This window comes from Anabas testudineus, chromosome 12 (genome assembly GCF_900324465.2).
Source record: "Anabas testudineus chromosome 12, fAnaTes1.2, whole genome shotgun sequence".
Classification (NCBI taxonomy): domain Eukaryota; kingdom Metazoa; phylum Chordata; class Actinopteri; order Anabantiformes; family Anabantidae; genus Anabas; species Anabas testudineus.
The window spans coordinates 7,178,383-7,201,545 of NC_046621.1; the positions used below are offsets into that span (position 1 = coordinate 7,178,383).

The 23,163-nt window shown below is 41.7% G+C and overlaps 1 protein-coding gene across 1 annotated transcript; it reads left to right on the top strand.

Moving 5' to 3' along the window:
• On the top strand, nucleotides 1-22,743 carry add1 (adducin 1 (alpha)). Its single transcript, XM_026354265.1, is given in 17 exon segments — nucleotides 1-151; nucleotides 7,172-7,380; nucleotides 7,700-7,862; nucleotides 8,077-8,228; nucleotides 8,404-8,484; nucleotides 8,572-8,721; nucleotides 8,829-8,972; nucleotides 9,066-9,164; nucleotides 9,567-9,740; nucleotides 9,971-10,228; nucleotides 12,606-12,701; nucleotides 12,792-12,884; nucleotides 15,712-15,868; nucleotides 16,237-16,626; nucleotides 17,471-17,560; nucleotides 20,531-20,652; nucleotides 20,654-22,743. Coding segments are annotated over 16 exon segments (2,523 nt in total). The 5' UTR covers nucleotides 1-151; nucleotides 7,172-7,185; the 3' UTR covers nucleotides 20,813-22,743.
• The last annotated feature ends 420 nt before the right edge of the window (nucleotides 22,744-23,163 follow it).

A 23,163-nucleotide genomic window follows, 5' to 3' on the forward strand; every position in this document is an offset into this window, starting at 1 on the left:
GGGCGGAGCGACGACGCAAGGACGGCAAGCGCAGAGATAAACCCACCGTGAAATCGCCAGGGTTAGGGGGATAAAAAAAAAAAATAAGAGTGGAAAACACCACCGCTTTCACCGAGCATTGTTTCTATCTCATCACTTCATCGAAGAGAGGGTAAGCTCTGAAATAATCCACACTGTTTGCATTTCGGCTGCGGTGTTCCTCCGCCCCGTGTGCGTGTTTTTAGGTTTGCTCCTTGCGTTTCACTCGCTGCGATCTGCTAATATGTTGGCTGTTGTGCACAGAGAAGTAGCTGTGCACGTTTTTTTCCTACTGTAAAATGATCATTCCCGTGTTTTATTTAGTTATTTTTTTTTTTGCTGTGGTTTAATGGGTTTGTCTCTGGATCGTTTCCTGTGTAAATCAACAACAGCCCAGAGGCATGAACCTCACTTTATCATTAGCCTGCAGCTCGGACAGGCCTGTGTGGCTGCTTGCATTATTTTAAATGTCACTTGCGCACATTTACTGTAGCTATTTAACGTGGGGCTGTGGTGCTGCTCAGGTCGGTGGTCCTGCACTGAGTGGGTCTGTCTGGGTGGTGTGGTCCCGTGTTGGGGGATCAGGGCTGTGCGCAGTTGTTGTGATGGAGCCGTTTCCTGTCCGAGGTCAGACAGCACCACGTCCTGCATAATAACATCCCTGCACATTAGTCTTCAAACTGCGAGCAGGTTGTGCACAATAAGAGACACCATGTCACACTGGGAGCAGCCAAATGACATCAGCTTTTATTAAAGTTCATAAACCAGGATGAAGCTTAAACCATACTCACTAATGCACTGTGTGGAGCAAAACAAACAAACAAACAAAAAATGCAATTGCACCAAATTATATCATGATATTTATTATTTCTTATTCATATCTAATTTGCAAACATCTGATTTAGTCAAGCTTTAAGTTATTTCTCAAGGCTCAAGGCTTCTCAGAGGTGAGAATGTGGAGCTTCTTTCTATTTTTATGTTATTGCTAATTAATGATATTGTTGGGCTGATAAAGCAATTGAGCAGTGTTGTGCATTTTATCCTATTTTGATTCACATGAGGGGAAAAATGGCTTGAAAGTGAACCCGAACAAAGAACCTCCAGAATCACACACTACTATCTCTTTGGTTTTAGGTCCACACTGTGCTGTAGATCGCAGCCACTAAGCTGTTGCTGTGTCCCTTCCCCCTCATACAGTGTGAGCATTAGCCAAGCCAAGTCTGTGTGTTAAGGAGCGGTAACTCCCTGGATTTGGTAATTCTGTTCAATGAGTGAAACTCCCAAAGGACGGATCGTAGCTCTGTCAGTCTGGCTCCATGTTGCCATCCCCGACACACACTACTCTACTACACACACATACACACTCACTCTAGGTCCAGAGCTCTGTGTTTGTTTTACACCCACTCCTCACGCCCACACCCTTGACTGCAGTGCAGCTGAAAATGTGTTCCTCATTTCAAGTCCATTCTCTCTGTTTCACTCTTTCCTTCCTTCCTTCCTCCCCATATGTGATCACTTAGGAGATTTTTTAATGTTAAAGATTTTAAAACTGCCACTATTGAGCTTTGCTTCACTGTACAGAGGACACTGAAGATCATGCCAGTATGTTGAGGTCAAATATTTAGCCAGCTGAATGCTGTGCAGATGCACACATGATAACACACGACTGGGGAAACTGTACAGGGAGGGGTGTGTTGTTTCAAAGAGCAGTCACCCACCACTCGGTCCCATATGACATGCAGGAGCCAGATAAACACTGTCCTCAAATGCTAGTGCAGGATCTTGTGTGACATCAGCAGTGAGCAGAAGATAATACTTTTCTCATGCTGATAGTCTCTGATGGTGACGTTTCCCTACTGTAGTTTAAATATGCATGTCTGAGGAGCTGTTTTCTCAAACCAGTGGTGTCTGGAATCGACTTTGGGTTCTTTCATTTAATTTGTAGGATGGAAAACATACTAGACAGGGTGACAGTGTAAAATTAGTCTGAAGAACCTCTCACTATACATTTCTCTGCACGGCACTGTGGATTATTATTACAAAGTAAGAATTTGGAAAAATTTAATGTAGTGAGTGTATGATAAGCCAATGTTCTCCTAGCCAGACAAAGTATGACCATTTATTTTTTTGTAGGACAATTAGTAACTAAATACTCAAAATTATACATCGAAATTATATATATCTAGGATGTATAGGAAAAAAAAAACTTTTTTATCCCATGCTGTGAAAGGTAATGGTGAAAATTGAAGCTAAGCATGAGTAATATTGCTACAACACCTAATTTCCTTTGCCTACTTTTTTTAAGTGTAGTGGTTTAAACAGAGAATGCATTTTGCCTCCTCCTTTAGTTAAACACTGTATTTGAATTTGTCTGCTGTTAGTCCTTGTTGTAAATGACAGTATGACTTTTCAGTGTGCAAGACCATATGTGAGGTAGTGCTAAAATGACGCTCGGCACATACATACCGGTCATAGTAGTTATGGTCTGATACACGCACAGTAAAGTCTTCACCCCCAGAAATGACAGGCATCCCTCTTAGATATATAGGGGCTCTATGTGTTTAGAAGGACCAGCAAGACTTCAAGGCTCTCTCTCTCTCTTGCTCGCTTTTTTTTTTTTAATACACATAATAGTGTTTCCACTGGCAATATGCTGATTGGCATATTTTTGGAAAGCACTAAATGGATCTTTTTATCAGAGAACTTAGTCACGCCAAAAAGATGTTTTTAGTGCAAGTTTCCGTTTCTCAATAGAGAATTCTGCTAAAATTGAAATGTGCACAATATATGCTGAGCTGTTTCAAATTCATAAAGAGCAAGGCACCGTCGGAGGGCTTTGAGCTTGTGCTCTTCATATAGTGTCTACTTTCTGTTAACCCATCGTTGCCTAACAGCAGCCTCTGCAGGGAGTGGAAACATCTGTGGTGTCACAGCAAGTTCAAAACATCAACTTGAGTCAATCCACTGTTAATCAAGAGGAAATTCTACTCCTTGTTTCATTTGGCTTGAGACATTTCACTTACACTTGCTATACTTGAGCAACACGATGGTGCGTACCATGATTATATTATTACATATGTCTTCTGATGATGTGTCTTTTTAGTTTGCAAAGTGGTGAATTATCTACAACGAAAAAACAACATTTCATGGTTTAAGGGCAAGAAGCTCTTCTTTAGTCTTCAATCTTTAAACTTCCTTTACTCTCTGTGTTAATTAATACACAAACTGCAACCTCACAGTGAGACTGCAGTCTCTTAAAATATTTGTACTAGATTTAGTTAAATTCATCCATATTTATCACACATTTTTATTCAAACCAACTTACGATTGAGGTGCAAGGCTGAAGCAGGCTAAGCATAAGGAGGTCTTGCCTAAGAACGCCTTCTGATGCTGGTGCAGTTAGTTGAAGATGAACATGACTAAGGAATAATTCAACTAAGCCAAACGTTTTTAGTGAACCAACATTTGGGCTAAGTGAAGAGATTTAACTTTGTAAAACTCATCACATTTATCACAGGCAGTACAAAGTGCACATAATGTTTATAGTATCCAAGGGGATGTACAGGATACAGTGATTTAATTATCTGTCTCTACCGTTTGCTTTTAACTTCCAAGCATGAAGTGTAAAAACACTTGATTTCTGCAGTGACAAACGAAGATGTCTCTGAAACAGAAGCAGGTGGCTTATAGAGCGCTGTTTGAATGTGACGCTTGATTTACCATCACAACAATTTCCTGTTGCTTGGAGCTGAATACAATCCGAGATACATACAGTCAAAGGATTTCCCACATCCACTTGAGAAAACACACATAGAAATAGACACTTTTAATGCTCAGAAGCTGGTATATGTTCTGCTTTTCAGTCGTTCATGGTACTCATTAATCAAGGTCTTCCAGCAGATTGTCTGTAGCAGCAGCTAAAGTCAAGAGCTAAAACAACAGCATGGGTTGCAGCATCGGACACACCCATTGAGTACAGGGTACTTTCCAATATGGACAGTTTAATGGCTCTGGTAATGGAAACTAGAGTGAATCTGCCTCTGCAAGTCATCACAAGATGCATTTTTTATTTTCACTTTGCTCTGTCCCTCCTAAAGAGTGCAATAATTGAGCAGTATAATTAAATATTACTTATCCCAGTGTAGTCTGGCAGTAACTTCTGCCTGCGTTGATGCGAAATGACTAATGCATACATCAGAAGACATACACATACATTTCTGGATATTTTTTATTTTTTTTTGGTTTGCAATTTGATGACAGAGCAAGTTTGTTTTACAAAACATTAAAACATCTTAAATTTCCTGCACACCAGTGTCATTTCACCTTTTATGATTATAAGAAGGTTGTGCACTTGCACATTATTTTACTTTATTCATTAGTTATATGATCCATAAAAGTCTTTAATTTCCATTTTGGATTTTTAAATCGGTGTCATATTTGTAGAAATGCACGAGTTCTTCTGACCTGAGATGTAAAACGAGTAACACATTAGTTTGAAGGTGTTTGTGCCTTGTGACACGGACTGGATTGCAGCATGATGTTGGCCTACAGCTTACATAACAGTAATCTATGAAGGCTGTCTCGTGTTGCCACGGTAACGTGTTCGGTTTCCATAGCAATTGCACTCTTTCACAAGAGTGGAGTCGATCTGAGCCTCTGCACCTACATTTCTGAGGAGAGATGGGAACTGGCGGAGGTCTAGTGAGGCAGTGGCAACTATGGTCGTGATGAACAGTCTGTATAGGATGGATGAGGCTTCTCTCAGACGTACAGGAGTTTTTATTGTTGTGTTGTCCATTAAAAAATAATCTACTTGGAGGATTTGTTTTAACCTAGTTCATATGAAATGTTGAAATGAATGATTGTTGAATGATTTCACAAATGGAGCGACTCCGTTAACGTGTGGCAAAGGGTGCTGTAAGAAATGAGTTAACTATCAAATGCACCTTGAGATCCCAGTGGAAATGACCTGATTTAACCTCCCCTTGGTCATTTTTGGTAATGCACAATACAGCCTGTATTCTCACTGGCATCTAGGTGATAGAGAGCAGTATAAGAAAGCTCCTGTGGGATTTATCCGTACTAGTATTATTGCTCCTTATATATGTTTAAAAGTACTTCACAAATCCTTCATATTTGCAGGTGTTAGCAGATTTCATGGTTGTGGCTGCCTCAAGAGACATGAGAATGGATCCTTTTACACTACAGCAGCATCAGTAGCAGCCATCCCACCATGTAAAACATAGAAGCTGTTATACAGCCATACAGTGCATGAGCACCAGACCAATGAGACAGAAATATCAACTGAAGGGCTCTGTGTCCTTTAGGTTTTTATGAAAAAAAAATCTGAATGCATTAAAAATGCTGACAAGTCATTTTCACCTCTCAGATGGATTTCTGTACAGTATATATAAAAAGAACAGCATGAATGTTCCATCCTCCATCCAAAGTTTTGTCACTTGTTTTCAGTCGTTCTGTTGTCAGCAGGCATGTTTGTTTCGCCTTGTTGCCGCTGGCAATAAACACCAACATGAACAACAGACAGCAAATGCGGCATAAACAAGGCTGACTGTCAGCCTGGAAGCATTAAGGCCACGTTTCTGTAAGCCATGTTGACACCGGTCGGTCTTCGCAGAACTGCCGAGACAGCAGTGTTGTCATGTAGCTTGAGTTGTTGTTGTTGTTATTGTACTAACTCCACCTGTTGTTATCAGAAAATAAAGAATCAGTCCAGTGTGACTTTTAGACATTTAATCTCTCACTGAAGAATTTTTCAGCATTAAACAAATCTACATTGACTTTAACACTTTTGAGATACAGTTGGATTATTAACCGATGCAGCGCTGCAGTTTGTCTGACACCAAGGCTAATTGTTAATATTTTTATTCTTCTGTTTTAAACTGATGTCCTAATCACATGAATGAGACACAGTTTTCCTTCTTGAAAGATCGAATATGCAGCTTCATGCAGAAACCTGTACACATTTCAAAACAACATCTTGAATTTGCAGTTAGAATACACAGATAATAAATTAACAACTACAACAGAAAAGACTTGTCGGCCCTGAATTAGCCAAACAGCATGAAAACACAAAAAACCTTGATTAAAGCAGGTGACCTGAGATTTGTGAGAGTCTAGTTTGATTTTGCAGAAGATCTCAGATCACCACTAAAAGCATGCAGACACGGAGAAAGGGTCTGTCAGCTCTCAGTATGATACTGCATGCTTTAGGTCTGGTCTGCAGTTGTCCTGGTAGTTTTGGCTGAACGTTTGAATTGATGCAGACTAATGGGCTGCATCAGTTTCTGCCTGGGCATCCCCTAGCACACCCATTACCCATGCACACTTGCACATTTTCCTGAGCTCGTAAGTGTGTTTGTGTCCTTCAGAGTCTACGCCTGAGTAGTCTGTGCTGTGACAGACAGGTGGTGGCTATTTATCCTCACATAAAAGCCAGCTGGATGGACATGGATCTATTGGAAATCTACCCTTCTGTTCTGTTATGTCTCTAAATCCTTCCTTGTTTTCAGTTTTCTTTTCTTGGGGGAAATTATTTTAAAGAATACGTGGATTTATGTGTGCTAGTCCTACAACGAAACATTGTCTTGTGCTTTTCTCTCTTTCACAGTTTTTCTACAGAAGTTAACCTGCATACCAGTTCAAAATGACAATAATCATAGTTGCAGCACAAGTACACAATATGTTCACAGCATGAGTTAAATATCACCATGTGATTCCTGGTTTCAGGCTGAATTGTAAAAGATACATGACCTCTCACCTTTGCCCGGCCTGACACCAGACTCATGTTGTGATTCTAGGAAACACATTGTGGAAATCGCTTGAAACCTTTCAGAGCTGGGAAGAGTAGTCATAAGACAAGAATTAGGAGAGAGTCTATCTTTCTGTTTAAGGCCTAGTTGTCTGTTGGTGCAGTTTGATTCTTCAGTTTAAATGTCAGTGGAAGAGGTTTGTTAGAGGTCATGACACATGATGGCTTCTTAAGATGTCTTTTACCAAACAAGAGTTGGAGACTCATGCAAATTATAAACAAATTAAAATTAATTTGTCAAGGAAAACAAAATAAGACATTAATTCGGACACTAGGTTTGGTTCTAAAAGTGGTTAAACCTTAAACCTGCTTCTCCCTATGCAGGAGGCCGACCCAGGATGAACGGTGAGTCAGGTGCCGGAGTGGTGACGGCCCCGCCTCCCACCACTGCCCCTCACAAGGAGCGGTACTTTGACAGGGTGGACGAGAGCAGTCCGGAGTACCAAAGGGAAAGGAACATGGCGCCCGACCTGCGGCAGGACTTCAATATGATGGAACAGAGGAAGAGGGTCTCCATGATACTGCAGAGCCCGGTCAGTGGAACACACAAAGCACAAATCTACATTTGCTGTATATTCACAGCGTTAACTGGCACCATGTTGTGCTTACAGATGATAAATACACAAAACAATAACCAGTAGTTTTAAATGCGAGGAGTGTAAAGACAGCAGCCTTCTCAAAATCACATGATGAATCTAGTTTATTCTCCATCAACCACGTGTCTCTGACCAGCTGAATACCCAGCACACAGAGAGCTGCACTGTTTAAAAGGACTATTGTAAAAGCACTGATGTATTTAAGTCCAGAAAAGACCATCAAGTCTGTTTTTGCATCTGTGTTGATGACCGACAGGCATTCTGTGAGGAGCTGGAGACAATGATCCAGGATCAGCTAAAGAAGGGGAAGACGCCCACGAGCCTGTTGGCACTGCAGCAGATCGCAGACTTCATGACGACCAGCATGCCTTCCATGTATCCTGCTGCACCACAAGGAGGCATGGCGGCACTCAACATGAGTAAGCAGAAAATAGAGTCGGTGTCTGTGTGTGTGACCTTTTGCCCTAAGTTATGCTGTGTCTCTACTCACAATGGGTAATATAGCGCACAGTCTTCCTGTAGGTAGACTTCATGTACTAGTTATCTGTTTTTATGTTAATATTTGGGAGTGGGACTATTTTCCCCTGTGACAGGAAATAGGAAAAGGTTGTTTGTGCTGTCTTTTCCCCTCAGGTTTGGGGATGGTCACTCCAGTGAATGATCTGCGTGGCTCAGACTCGATCTCCTATGACAAGGGTGAGAAGCTCCTTCGTTGCAAGCTGGCTGCCTTTTATCGGCTCACGGACCTGTTTGGCTGGTCAGAGCTCATCTACAACCACCTCACAGTAAGATTCATATTAACAATAAAGACATAACTCGCAACAAGGCTTTACTGTAACTATTTCTGTCTCAAATGTTCATTCTCCTTTAATGCATTTCTTGTGCATTCTGTAAGTAAATGCTTTTGTAAAGACCAGCAGAAACTTTGATATCTGACGTCACTGCCTTCGCTTCTTTTAGGTCCGAGTGAACTCAGATCAGGAGCGCTTCCTCGTTGTCCCTTTTGGGCTTCTGTTCAGTGAAGTCACTGCCTCCAGTCTGGTGAGACTTAATTACTTTACAAGCTAAAGTAATTACATTTATACATGTTGCCCTTGATTAACCCTCATGGTCTTCTGCACTTTCCAGGTGAAGATAAACCTACAAGGTGAGATAGTGGACCGGGGAAGTACCAACTTTGGGGTCAACCAGGCTGGTTTTGTTCTCCACTCTGCCATCTTTGCTGCACGGCCCGATGTCAAGTGTATCGTACATGTACACACACATGCGGGTGCTGCGGTAAGGGATGGCGTATATACAGTAATTATTTGAACACAAACACAGACGTGAGCACATGTTGGTCTTATGTTATACACTGTTTTGCTTGCTTGTTTGTTTGGTTGTAGGTGTCGGCCATGAAATGTGGCCTGTTGCCCATCTCACCTGAGGCTCTCTCTCTGGGCGAGGTGGCCTACCATGACTATCACGGCATTCTGGTGGATGATGAAGAAATTACTCTGATACAGAGGAACCTTGGGCCTAATAGCAAGGTAACTACAATGTGTCTCAAAGGAAACAGAAGTCTCCTGTTACACTAGCAGCAGTTGTTCCTGTGTCAAGTTTTAATGTTTCCTCTGTCCCAGGTGATGATCCTGAGGAACCACGGGCTGGTGTCTGTCGGTGAAACGGTGGAGGAAGCTTTTTATTACATTCACAACTTGGTCACTGCCTGTGAGATCCAGGTAGGACAAACACTGAGCGCTGCAAATATTAGTGAAGCAAACACTTGTTGTGATTGTTTTGGTGCTTTTCACTATGTCTTATCATTGTGTGCAACAGAGGACATTCCCTCTGATACGTCAGTTAGTGGTCACATAGGTTATCACCTCACATAATAGTGTGATACAGGTCTATGTATGTGGCGTTGTGGTATTTTGCATCATAATATGTTTGTCTGCATTTTTCATAACAAGTGTCTTTGTCCCTTGTCTCTCCACATTACAATATATGTTGTCACGTTGATGTCTGTTTGTATCTGTGTGGGTTATGTTGGTTTGTGTCTGTCCTCATGTCCACATTTTTTCCTTCTGTTTTTTGGACCTGTCTGTGTTTTGTCTTTCTCTATCCCCCTCCCTTGCTTCCAGGTGCGAACACTGGCCAGCGCTGGAGGGCCAGATAATCTGGTGATGCTCGACCCAGGGAAATACAAATCACGCCCACGGGTCCCTGAGCCAGCTGGTGACGGGTCCTCTACACAACCCAAGTGGCAAATTGGGGAGCAGGAGTTTGAGGCTCTCATGAGAATGCTCGACAACTTGGTAGGTACAAAGAAAATGAGAAAACGTTTGCAGTCAAGTGGTTGTCTGTAATTATCTCTCCCGGTAATTTGGATGATGTGACCCATACATTTCTGGAAATCGGACGACTGGAGGTGTCTGTTTTATTGCTTCTAAACTGTTTCGTCTAATTTAAACACTGATGGATAGTTACAGTATTAATCATTATGTAAGTCTTTGCTGTGGTTGTTGTCTATCTTCCTGTCTCCCAGGGCTACAGGACAGGCTACCCTTATCGCTGCCCGGCATTGCGAGACAAAGCTAAAAAGTACAGTGATGTGGAGGGTCCTCCCTCTGCCCACGGTGGTTACTCATACGGGGAGGACAGTGACTCAGGTGCTCGCTCCCCGCTGAAACACAGCTTCCAGCGCGGCCAGCGCGACAAGACCCGCTGGCTCAATGCCGGCAGCCGTCCTGACGAGCCCTACGAGGACGGGCCCGATGGAAGCAGCCCCAAGTCGAAGCCTAAGGTGTGGACGAACATAACACACGATCACGTGAAACCCTTGCTGCAGTCTCTCTCGTCCGGTGTCTGCGTGCCAAGCTGTATAACCAACTGCTTGGTCTGTGCCTACCTTATTGTTCATAGTATAGATTTTACAGCTACCTTGTTGGTGGGTAGGTGGTCGGCATCCTAAGGTCATGGGGACAGTGCGGAGTAAAAGTAGTATGAAACTGAAGTGGTTATTTTCTGCTTTCAGTCTTTTCTGTACTCTGCAGTCTCTTTTAGGGTTATTCACTCTGTAGTTTTATGTCCTATTAACCCACCTTTCCAATACAGTTACCTCTGCGCTGTTAATTACTTTCCAGCACTGCTGTGATTATTTATTGAGCCTCTTTGCTCTTTTTCCCTTCTGGTCTCCTAACACTTCATGATGCCGGGCCAGCTGCCCACAGCATGCCCCACTGCATGTTTAGTAGTGAAATGCATTGTTGGTGTTGATGTTTTTCCCAGAGGAGCGAGCAGCAAGGGTGTGGCATGAGTCTTCAAGCGGGCAGGCGAATGTGGAAAGACGCGTTGGTGTTGCTGCAAACCACTGTCTGATCTGTCTCTCAGAATCAGAGTTAGCCGACGTCAAGATGCACAGTTAAGCTGATGAAAAGCAGTTTTAGGAGTCTCAAGATTTAAATTGTGCACATAAAGAAGGGAGGTGGCATGTCTATTACTGAATATATTTAATATACAGAGTAATGACAGATGAGTTAGAGGCATTTAATGAGAAAAAGCTAATATTTCCATAGGAAAATAGTTTGCAGCCTGCTTCTTTGATGCTCAAATACCTGCAACAGCTCTGAGTACCGAGTTATTTTTTCTTTATTTATGTTTTATCTACCTTCTGGTTTACGTATGATTCTGCAAATTAGTTTGAACGCCTCAGGGTTTGCATGAGTGGATTTTGTATGATTTAAGAAAAGCTTTTAAAAAAAAAAAAAAAAAAAGCGGAACGAAAACCTTGAAATCTTGAAATCTGACTTGACTTTTGAATCAATTATCTCCTGTTGGGAAAGTAGGAAATGTTGTGTTGTGAGACACTTTCTCAGTGAGTATATCATGTTTACATGTTCATCTCATACTCGACCAACCCAACCCAGCTACCTCCATCCAGAAACCCTTCCTCATTGAGCCCCTGGTTTGGCAGCTGACCTGCCAAGTAAACACAGGAATGAAGCCATTAGCTTACGCTTTCCACTGCAGATTACATGCCTAGTAAAAAAAAAACAAAACTCTGATATTTTGCATGGAAGCTGAAGATTTGTTTGTTCGCCTGCTCCTCATTCAGTTTGGTGCAAGAAATGGGTCCAGACTCTTTTTTATTTCCTTCCAATCATGCTGTGCATTACCAGGTTTACAAAACATGCCTGTGACAAGTAGATGGGATATTCTTTCACATTAAGAGGAACTAAAATCATTGTCAGTGATCAAGTCAATAAGCTGTTTCATCCTCTGCAGGAAAGATGCACTCTTGTCTTAGTTCGTAGTGCTGTGACTATGCCCCCCCCCCCCTTGTGGGCGAGTGTTCTTGGGTGTGTTTCTCTCTTATCTCTGTCGTCCTTGTTGTGTATCAGCCTGGGAAATGACTTTGGTGATGCCAGCTCACCCCTCACTGCCACTCTCGCTTCGTAAGCCAGCCTCATCGTCTCAGTCACCCACCCACCCTCCAACCTGCCTCACCCCTCAACACCACCCGCCCCTTCCTAACCTCACTTCCTGACCCTTTTTTCTAATCATTCTGTGATATTTTCATTTCAGTGTTATGTCGTTAGTTTGTTTTCTCTCATGGTAGTACATCAATGATGATGACAAACGTTTTTTAGAGTAGTATAAATACACAGCTAGGGTTTAGTCTTTGCGGGTTACACACCTAATCCCAAATCGTGCATAAAGGAGTTACATCCATCTGATACACAGTATGTTAATATGCAGAGTTTCTTCTCAGCAGCTTAAAAAATTATAAGCACCCAAGTGCATTTGCACACATGTAGTTTCACAGTTGTTCAACTCTCCGTCCTACTCTGCTGGGATAATAAAATGTAACATGATTTGATAAATGAGCATAAGAGAGGTAATGTACCTTAGCCGACAATCCCATACTAAATGTATAAAGATGAAGCACACACATACAGTATTTTCCAACATGTTCCTCATCATTGGTTCACTTTTTACATTCAAACCTCTTTACAATCATTCACGTTTGTCCATTTCAGTTCAGCATGATTCATGTTTTGTGAAGTCTGCATAGTATTTTGTCTAAATCTATTTTTGTGCTTGGGTTTTTATGTCAGTCTGTATATGTGTGTGTGTGTGTGTGTGTTTTTTTTTTTTAACATGTTATGTGGTGTTTACAGTGGACAAAGGAAGATGGACTCCGCCAGGCTGCTGTAGCCAATCAGTTCATCCCACTGAACACCAACCCAAAGGAAGTCCTGGAAATGAGGAATAAGGTACCGTAGCTGCATTTTAGCTTTGGCTGTAGTTGGTTGTGTGGTCATTAGGATTAATTTGTGTCTGTATTTTGTCTGTTTGTCTTGTAGATCAGGGAGCAGAATTTGCAGGACATAAAGACAGCAGGCCCCCAGTCTCAGGTTCTGTGTGCCAGTACTGTGGTGGAACGCACCTTTACCCAGGTAGGCTGTGAACACGGCACATGCAAACCTTCTGCTATAGCCATCCTGACCTGGAAATGAATATGTAAATTTGTGTTGGTTTGTCAAATCTTGTAATACTGTATATTCTGCCCAGGTCTGGAGTTGCTCCTTAAACCAAAGTGCTGCCATGTGTGAATATTGTGCATTAAGTTGTCCTGGACACTGAGCATTAATGAATATATTCAGAAATCCAATCACTGTAATTTGATCTGACATCTAATTTCCGAACGTCACCAGTAATAACAGAGCAAAACACGTCCTCCATGATGTGTCCCAGAGCATGGGTGACTTTGTAACTCTGACATTATTCTTTGACCACAGAAATTGTCAATCTGGCAGGTGAGTAGTGAGTAGTAGTGGGAGAGGTAACCTCACTTCGCTCTCCAAACCTGCCAGCTCAGGTCCATATTCACACATATTTTTATTTATTTATTTGTGGTAATTGTTTTTGTTTTTTCTTTGCTTTCCATTTCCTGTAATTCAGAGTTGAGACTGTTATCTGTCTCTGCATTTTCAGGCTGGTCATTTTCGTGCCTTAAAATGTTTTAGAAGCCCATTACTGTTAAACAATAGCTGCCTGTTTCTGTGCATGCATTCTGCATCCTCTTTTGAGAGGTAAATGCGCAAACTGTGAAAGTTTCGCTTTAAATTGTCTTTGGAGTTACGTTTGCATGGTTCACACTAAGTTTGCTCGGGAGGTCTTAGCTCAGGTTTTCCTCACGTACTAGATGAACATTCCTCCTTTAATCCAGACAAAAAAACCTAGTTAATTATTTCTGAAAGTACATTGATTAAGTATTAGTTGTACCTAAAACTTTGCCGGCATGTCAGTAGTAAGATCTATAGAGGCTTGGATGAGCTGTTGTTTTATACTGTATGAATGACGTATTTTATAGCACCCCCTTGTGTGGGTAGATCATCTTTGCATTGCATGCTCCTGGCTATATGCACCGTCATTGCTATTGCTTTTCACAGCTCCACATCTCTGCCTAGAAGCATGTGCCTATGCACGTATGTCCAGTGTTTATGTATGTATGTATGCAGAGGTGGAAAGTAAGTAAGTAACTAGTAAACCAACTGGTTTGTTAAAACTAAAAGATTGCAAACAATGCAGTTCCTTGTAAACATGCAGAATACGTCTTTTTAGTTGTTGAATATTTATCTCTCTTAAAGTGGTGGCTGCAATGCAGTTTCTTCCTAACAGTTCAGACTTTTTCTTGAGTAATAGTAGTACGTAGTAGTCTTGCTAATTGAGTGAGAAATTGTTCTCTTTCCACCTTTGGGTGTGTGTGAAAGGCTGAATGTTTGTGAATGCCTGCACACATTCACACCTGCCTGACAGACTGCTAATTTGAATGTGCTGGTGTTCAAGAGCTCAGTTGCGCCCTCCCTCACTGGGTTTGCTATTGCAGGACGCCCCTCTGTCTGACTGTACAGATACTATTGATGGCCTCGATGTGTCCGAGGGGTCCTATAGTCCTGCTAAATCAATTAGAAAGGTACCTACTGCTCAAGTCACAATTCTGTTCACTTGTACTTCACAACATCCAGTCATTCCTCTCCGCCTGCAGATAGACACTTGATACCCGGGCCTCTACCAATGACCTTAATAATAGTGGCAGAATGAGTCTGTTCATCATGTTTTTTTTCAGTGTACAGTGAGCTAGGACTTTGAAGATCAAAGGTAGATCAGTATTTGCCTGTGAAGAGTCTGTCTGCAGTAGGGGTTTTACCTATAGTTACAGTTTGTGCTGGTGCAAGTTGAGACGAGCAGTATGAGATGGCAGGTATCCAGTGATGGAGCTGTTTGTTGCACGTACTGTACAGGTCGGAAGAAATTAACTAAGAAAACAACTACTGCTGTTCACTGGAGTTGTGCTTTTTGTTTTACCTACTCAACCTTACAATAGGGATATGTCAAACGACGAAGACGATCTGTGAGGGTTACTGAGGGAAGTAGAAGTGATTGTGTTACTGCAGCGTTCCAGCTGCTCCGTCGTGTGTCAACAAACAATTTTGCTAGTTTATACGCTAACACTGTGCTGGACATAATTTGGACTGTCACCATGTCAAAGCATCACCTTCACGTCCTGACATACTGTTGTAAGGATGAGTGGGGAGAGGGGGCTCTGGCTCTTGCTCTGTAGATCTTGCCTGTCTGTATCATGAGCGTCAGATAAACTCCTCTCACACTCTGGACTGGAAAGCATGTTATGATATTCAGAGCCAACTTTCCAACTTTTTGCCTCATACTTAATCTTGTAGTTTCCAGTTGCAGAGCTTATACGCAGTCTCTCTTGCTGGTTCACCAAGCATTTTAACCAGTGTTCGCACTTCATTCTCTCCATGCCAGTATCTTATCTAAATGAATTAGTGATGAGTCACCCTCATTCATGACCTAAACAGTAATGATAGCCTTGTTTTAAGAGTGATTCTTGAAATAAAATGCATATAAAAGTTTTTGAAAATTCCCAGATTTAACATGTTTTCAACAGAGCTCACCTTATTCACACCAGGCTCTCTCCTCATATAATAAGAAGTAGTCTGTTATTTTACATTGTAGTGTGTGCTTCCTGAATTTTAAAATAGCCTGTGAATTGTGTAAACTGATTCATCTGTGGCTGATGCTGCATAATAGCCATGTGTGTTCACTGTCTCTACTGATAATCTCATTCAAGTTTTGTGGCATTTTCTTCGAGCATTTGACACTCAGCTAGTTTTCAGTATGTTGAAGCTGCACTAACTGTCGTCTCTTACCTTGATGTCTGAACCCCTTCTGCTTTTTTTTCCCCTGTGTGTCCTGAAGGGGGAGCTTGTGACTGCGTCCAAGGCCATCATCGAGAAGGAGTACCAACCCAAGGTTATCGTCAGTAAGCAGGGTCCCAACCCTTTCACCAAACTCACCGATCAGGAGCTGGAGGAATACCGCAAGGAGGTGGAGCAGAAACAGAAAGGGACTGAAGGTAAAGGTGGCGAGTGGATGAGAGAATCAAAAAAGGGGGTGGGATTCAGTAGCTCTCAACAAATATTTTGTCTGCCGATCAAAATAGCAAACTCACACATAGTCACCAGCAATATTTAAACGTATTTTATTACTTTCCACTCTGTTTAGATGACGACACATATTGCTTCTGAAATCACTTCCATCTAAATTGTTAGGTAATTGAACAAGCAACAAGCAGACGTGACGTGAGCTGTTGTGTTCTTGGTCACTTTTTCCTTTATGCTTTATTGTCGATTAAAGTTGAGTTCAGGATTTCAAAAATGTACCCCAGATTGTGCAGAACGTGACATTATCTCTCCACACACACACATACACATGGATTCACAGTACAGGGACAAGACGCCAGTAGGGAGGGCTCAACCTCCACCGTATCCTGTCCCGAACCTACAACTGTACTAGGGGGTCAAGCTTCTGTCTCCACTCCTCTTCAGACCACAACTGACTCACCCATCTTAGAGAAATACCTGCCTCCAGCTGCTGCACCTCCCACACCAGCCTCTGAGCAGGACTCTTCATCCCACAGTCGCTCCAGTGGGGCTGAGACAGCTCAGGGCGCCGCAGACTCTGCAGAGACTGTTGCAGATGATGTTTTTTCGACCACAGATGAGGTTTTTTCAGCTCCCGATTCCCCTCATAAGGAGTTCCACTGCGCTGTGCTGCGAGCCCTCAGCAAGGAGCCGTCAGTGGCAGATGCAGCTAAGGCAGATCAGGCTCCAGGTACAGCAGATGAAGCCAAGTTAAATGTAAACTCTGGCCTTCTGCTTCCTTCTTCCCCTGCTCAGCCCTGGTCAGCCTCACTACACACAGTGCACTGGGGATCTGGAAATCCCTGCCTGATGTGTCTTCTCCTCTTTCTGGGGGATTGGAGTCTGCTGGTGTCCACATGCAAGCACCCTCCCTGCCTACAGTTAAATCTCTGAAGCTTTTTGCTTGATTATCCCCCCCCCCCCCCCCCCCCCCCATCCCCTCTCTCTGATGTCTTGTGCAAAGGCATCAGAGCTCTGTCAGTTCAGATACCTTTCTGTGGTTTGATTGGATGAGGAGCTGAGGAGCGAGAGAGAGGGGGCAAAGCGCTTTTGCAGTGGAGTGTTGTGCTAACCTTTGAGGAAGCTGTGTCTGAGCTCAAACATCCAATCAGAGCTTCCCGTGTGTGGACATGATGTCCTCCTTCTCTTCCTGCTAACCTGTCCTGGAAGTCTTCTCTGTCGGTGTCTCCACTCTCCCTCTTGTGAATGATTCCCATTAAAGATAACAGCAGTTAGGGTTTGGTGTCTATGTGAGTTATATTTTAATGCAGAGTTCATTGGGACTTGTTTGAAAGCGTGTGCAGTGTTCTTGTGATTAAAGCTTCCTCCCTGGTTTTGGTTTGGTTTTGGTTTGCTATTTTTCCTTTTCTTTGTGTTGCAAAATTGCCGCTCTTTATGCCTTCAGATTCTGAGACAAAATGTGGGGTTCAGTAAAAATGTCAGCCAAAAGATAAACTGACACATGCAATACCGAGAAGGTTTAACCTTCTCTATTACCTGTCCTCACTGTTTTTGCTGATTTGTTTTGTTTCCAGATCCAGAACAGCTAGCAGAGCCTGAGAATGAGCCTAAAGGCCAGAAACCCACCACCACACCACCAAGCACCCCAGTCAGAGCAGAGGAAGGTAGGTTGGCTTGATAAACATGATTTACCTGGTCCAGCATAGTCCTGCCTGGTACAGCATGGGTTTTTTTTTCAGTCCTCTGGCTGAGTGATTGAGGTTTTTCTAGGGTCTACAGTGGGAATGCAGACTTCTGCCTGTCTGTCTTGGGGTCTGTCGTTGTTGTGCTTTTTAATAATTCTATGATGTGCTGTGTTTTCTGTAATAACAGGCCAAGAGGTTTCGAGTATTTAATCAGGTTTATGCTATTTGAGATGTGAAATTACAGAATTATCATCTACACAAAATACATTAGTCATAACGACAGGAAATAGGAAAAGGGAGCCAGTGATATTTTAAATCGTGAAGATATAAATGTTTCACGATGGAGCCCAGCAAACACGTCTCAGTTTATTTTAGTTTTTGTATTTTCTCCCTCTTGGTCTTTATTACTATTGGATTACACCTAATTCTGCAGTATCATCTGTGATACTGTAACTACAAAAGAACAAGATGTTAACAATAATTGGCATTACTCCAGGCGTACTCTTTAGTCTGTTGTTTAACAGGCAAAACGTTAGTCAGAGTGATGGAGGAAGTGTGAGAGTAGCTTGGATCGCAGGTGTAATCTAATACCTGAAATGTTTTATATAACACTTGTCTCTATGTACAGTATCTCCTTTACCCCGTCACTTCCATTCTCCATCATTTTGGGGTCTAATAAGAATGGTCTGCAGCCATTCTTTTTATCAAATTTTCCTCTGGTGATTTTTTTTTTTTTTTTTTTTTTTTTTTGTTTAACTCAGTGCCTGTGGTTTGATCTGCATAGACATTTGTTTCTACTTGTGCTTTTTCTTCTTTGTGGCTGCGATTACAATCAGGAGATGGAAATACAAAAGAGTACCTGTTGCCATAGTAAGTACGTACTGTTCCACCTCCTCATCACCTCATCCTAATTCTCCCCCACGCCCGTGTCTGTATGTGTGCTTATTTACCCTTTTTGTGTTTGCATGGCCTAGTTTTAGAGCTGGTCTGTGGTCTGAACTAATCCATCTGCTGGGGTTTATGACTGTTTGGTCTGTCTTAACTCTGTTCTCTCAGCTTCTCTGAATCTCTTTCTCTCTGTGTTGATGGGGGTTATTTCAGAGCTCCTCCATCTCCTGTTAGTGATGCAGTGTTTTAAAAAAGAAAAGAGAAATTAAATTACCGTAGAGCTATTTATCTTAATACATTTTCTTAACCCTCCTGTTTTACTTGTGATCCTTTAATATTTTGTATTAAAGTCTCATGTACCCGACTTATAACTGGAGGACGTTTCTGAAGTAAACCCCATTGAATAACTCTTTTATTCCTGCCAGTGATTCACAATCAAATTGACCCCTCTTGCACATATGCACATGTTGTTTTTGTTGTTTTTCATTTTGTCTCACTGAAAAATCAGGTAATGTTTTCAAAATGTGTTGAATGTTATTTGTCCTTTTACAGATGAGTCCTTTACCAGGTACATCCGTGTTTTATTTGAATTTGGCTTTGGAACCAAACATGCTGCTGTTAGCTTTGCTCAGACTCGCTACTGTAGCTTCAAAGATGGTTAAAGCCCAGAGCTCGGCTGTGTGGTGTTTCTCCTCCATTTTATCTGTGTATTGTTTGGCCTCATTTTTAGATATGAGATCTAAGAGACTGGTATATATTGTTTTTTCACGCCTCATACTTGTGGGATTGTAGTTTGCCCCCAGATGCATAGTGTGAGCTTGTAGCAGTGGTTTGAATGCTGTGTGGCCACTGATCTCTGGATCCAGCACCAGCACACATGGCTTATTAACTCTTGTTGCTGGGAGTATGTTGTTATATGTTTCTACGCAAATATGCACTTTTAAGAAAATATTGTCCATTAAGCCTCACACTCTTTAGGTGTTGTTGCCATCTGCAGTGTACAGCTGCACATACGCTTTCTGCAAAGGTTTTACCTCTAATTATTGATAATTCTTTTTTTAATCAATTGGTGCTTTAAACAGAAGTAGGTCCATGGTGAGATTAATGTGACCTGTAACCACACAAACAGGATAGTTAGCTAATGATATGTGAAGTCTTAGCTTTTAAAGCCACTGGTCTTTGATTGGACATTCTCAGCTTGGAGGGTCGATTAGGTACATTATGTCAAAGGTTTGGAACATTAAAAAAGTAATTAGAGCATTAAGAAAATAATGTTACTAGATGGTCTTTATACTCCCAGCAATTTAATTGAATTGCGATCAGAAGTAATACTGTTCTCACTGGCTAACTCTCTGGCTCCTGCTGATAATTCAAGGCCTAATTTTAACTCTCTGCTCTTTGAGAGCTGCTCTGGTTTGGAATGAATTCTTCTTTATGCCCTCCACTGACTTATGTAACCTCACATCAGTTTTTTTTTATTTTTATTTTTATTAAAGCATTGCTTTGTTTCTGTTGTTGTACACTTTCATTTTTGTTTGTTTGTACACAGGGTGCAAATGAGCAAGGGAACTGCGCTCATTAAGATTTCCCTGTTTAAATGAAGGTAAAAACTAACATGATGTGCACCAACTTCGGCCTGAAAAAAATAGGGACAGTAAAAGGGGCCAGAGAGAAGAAGATCTACTTAGCTACTGTGTTTTATGTAAGCGAAATAGTGGGCCTACAGTGGGCCGTGGTTTGGCTTTGGATCTGAGGAAACGTGCACCTTCCATGTGTACTATTTTGGGGCTTTTAGAGGAAAGGTTGTTTGTGGAAGTCTTGTAGACTTTGATGCTGTAAGGAGGAGCACATACTGTAGTTAGAGTATCTCTTAAAGCCAGGTTCTGTGGACAAAGGGTTGCTTTTCTTTATAAATATAAAGCAAAACATACAGAAATGTGGATTTCATTGTTTATCACATTTGTAATAGCCTCTGCTGCTCAACAACAGCTCAACAGCACATGCCTACCTGTCAGTTTCACCACTGAGATCACTAACTCTCTCCACCTCTCCATCCTTCAGAGTCTTTGCCAGAACAAACTTTTAAAGATGAGAGTGATGCAGCCACCCTGAGACAGACCCTTCCAGATTTAACACCCGACGACCCGTCTGATGTCCCAGCCCTTCCTGGTGAGGACTCCACCTCTGCCCCCTGCTCCTGCAGACGCAGCTGACGGGGAGGAACCAGCTGATGCTGCCGACCAAGAGGGTGACGAGTCTCCCAGTAAATCGCCCTCCAAAAAGAAAAAGAAGTTCCGCACTCCTTCTTTCCTGAAGAAAAACAAAAAAAAGTCCGAGTCCTAGATTAGCGAATGTTGGATTGGTCCTCCAGGCTGGCCTCTGCCTCGTTTCATTTTTCGCTTTTTGTCCGCTATCATTGCATCGTTCGATCAAGCCACACTTACACAGTTATGCTTTTTGTTGTTTTGATATCATTTTGATATCATTTGCTTATTAACCTGTTTTTCCTCGTTAGTTTGTGCCAATTTTGTAAACAGTGTAAAAATGACTGATTGCAAAGGTTTTGAATTCTTAGAGGCTTTTAGCTGTGAGTGAGTGATGCAGACAGGCTTGTCCACTCCACCTGGCCTTTTATGCATGTCTATTAGTACAGACCCACAAACTATGTGAGGTTTAGGGTTTTATCACCCTCAAATTTTTTTTAAAGAGTATTACTAAACTGTTGTAACCACTAGAATGTATTGGGATTGTATCAGAAGTGTCTTTTAAATAAAATGCGTGAATGCAGGAAGAAGCTTGTACCCTCTGGTGGAGTTTTACAGTAAGAACTACGAATTATGGAGTGCTAATTTTACCTCTGAAGCTGCGCGTCCATGTAACTGCATTATATCTGGCCAGGAGAACTACAATATATCATTGACTCATGACTGCAGTCATAAACAATCCATATGAATGTGTGTATAATCCAATATTTAAATCCAATCATCTGCATTCAATATGAATCACATCTGGATATTTTTAACTTTTTTTTTTACTCACCTTAGTTTTTGGCTGCTAGTATTTGGCACAGCCTTAACTTACAGTTATGTCAAATGGTGGTTTAGATCTTTATATGATGTGGTTTCATATTTCATAACCCAGATTCATTCAGATTACCCATCGGCACTGCTGTAAACCTGCAGATGATATTGTTTGAACCAAGTAATGTGGATCGTGATTCACGGTAAAGCGTGAATCATCGCTGGAAGTGTCTGGAAGCACTGTGCTTGTTGATTATTCAGAGCGTTGATGATATATTTGCTACTGGCTGTAAGTTGTTAGTATGAAGGCATATGTACAAACAAATTCTCACCTTTTTATTGTTTATTTTAATTATTTCAGCTCAGCTTTTGTTTTAACTTTTGCTTGTTTTCTCACTAAGTAAATTGAGCCATTATGACTTGCTGTGAGAGAGCACTGTGAACCTCCTCCTTTTATAAACCACTGTCTTGGAACACATACCACATATTCATTTTAGATGGTCACACTCTATAGAAGTAGTGTTATGGGACATGTAAAGGACAACGTCACTGTTACAAAGCTGCATGATCAATCATATTTCACAACCCCTTAACCTGGACTTCCCTGTGTAGAACTCCACTCTGAGCGAACAGATTTTGCCACTGAATACCTTTTGTGTTTCCAGTTGCAGTAAGATACAGCGTACACTGGAGAAGCAGTTCTGTTTTAGTTTTTACCACTGATGTGTAATCAGTAGTGTGACTGCAAATAAGCTGTGCTTGAGGTTGCAGGGCATCAATACCAAGGCCGTTTCCATGCATTGCTTCCTAACTTGGGTTTATCCATCGTGTTCTAATAAAGGATTTGTTAGCAGTTAGCAGCCTGACTGGTGGTGCGCAGAAAAGAAACACTAACAGGAAGCTTCACCTCACTGTGGGTGGTTGTCTAAGGACTGCATGAGTGCTTAGAGCGTGTACTGTCCTTGAAATGACTGTAACTACCCTTTTTACCTGATTTCTGTTTTGTTTTAGCTATACCGTGCTGATAATTATACTAAAGTCCTTTATATTCATGGTTTTCATTTGAGTCAAACATATATTGTGTTTTTTTTTTTCCAATCTCACAGCTCTTCTGATTTGTATTCTCTGTCTGAACTACTTCCAATTTAAACGTCTCATCATTATACCATCTACAGACTTAATACTTCACCTCTCGTTTCTCATGGTTTTGCCTCTTTTACAACCATGAATAAAAAAACACTACCTTTAACGTCAGTGTTGTGTGATGGTGGTCATTTATATAATAATCAGTGACTCTTCACGATAAATGGACAACATGGTTAACTATAGCTACCTAGGGAAAGTAGTTTAAACTACCATGGGAGTTTAATCCCTGGAGCAGCCACTTCACAGCTTAGAGATTTGAAGGACGTGTTTGCAGAGGACCTACTCAACAAAATGCAAGTAGATCTCCAACAAAAGAGACCATAAAAATTAAGTTTATTATGATGACAATATATTGCTGCTTGTCAGTATGAGCTTCCTGCAAGTGGTATAACAAAACACCCAATAAGCTGCTTATCCTGTTCATGTAACAGGAACAGTTGTTATTAGCTGGTTATACATGATGAAGTCCTGGATACAGGCAGTAATATGATCCAGCATGATGACTCAATCAATTAATCAATCAATCAA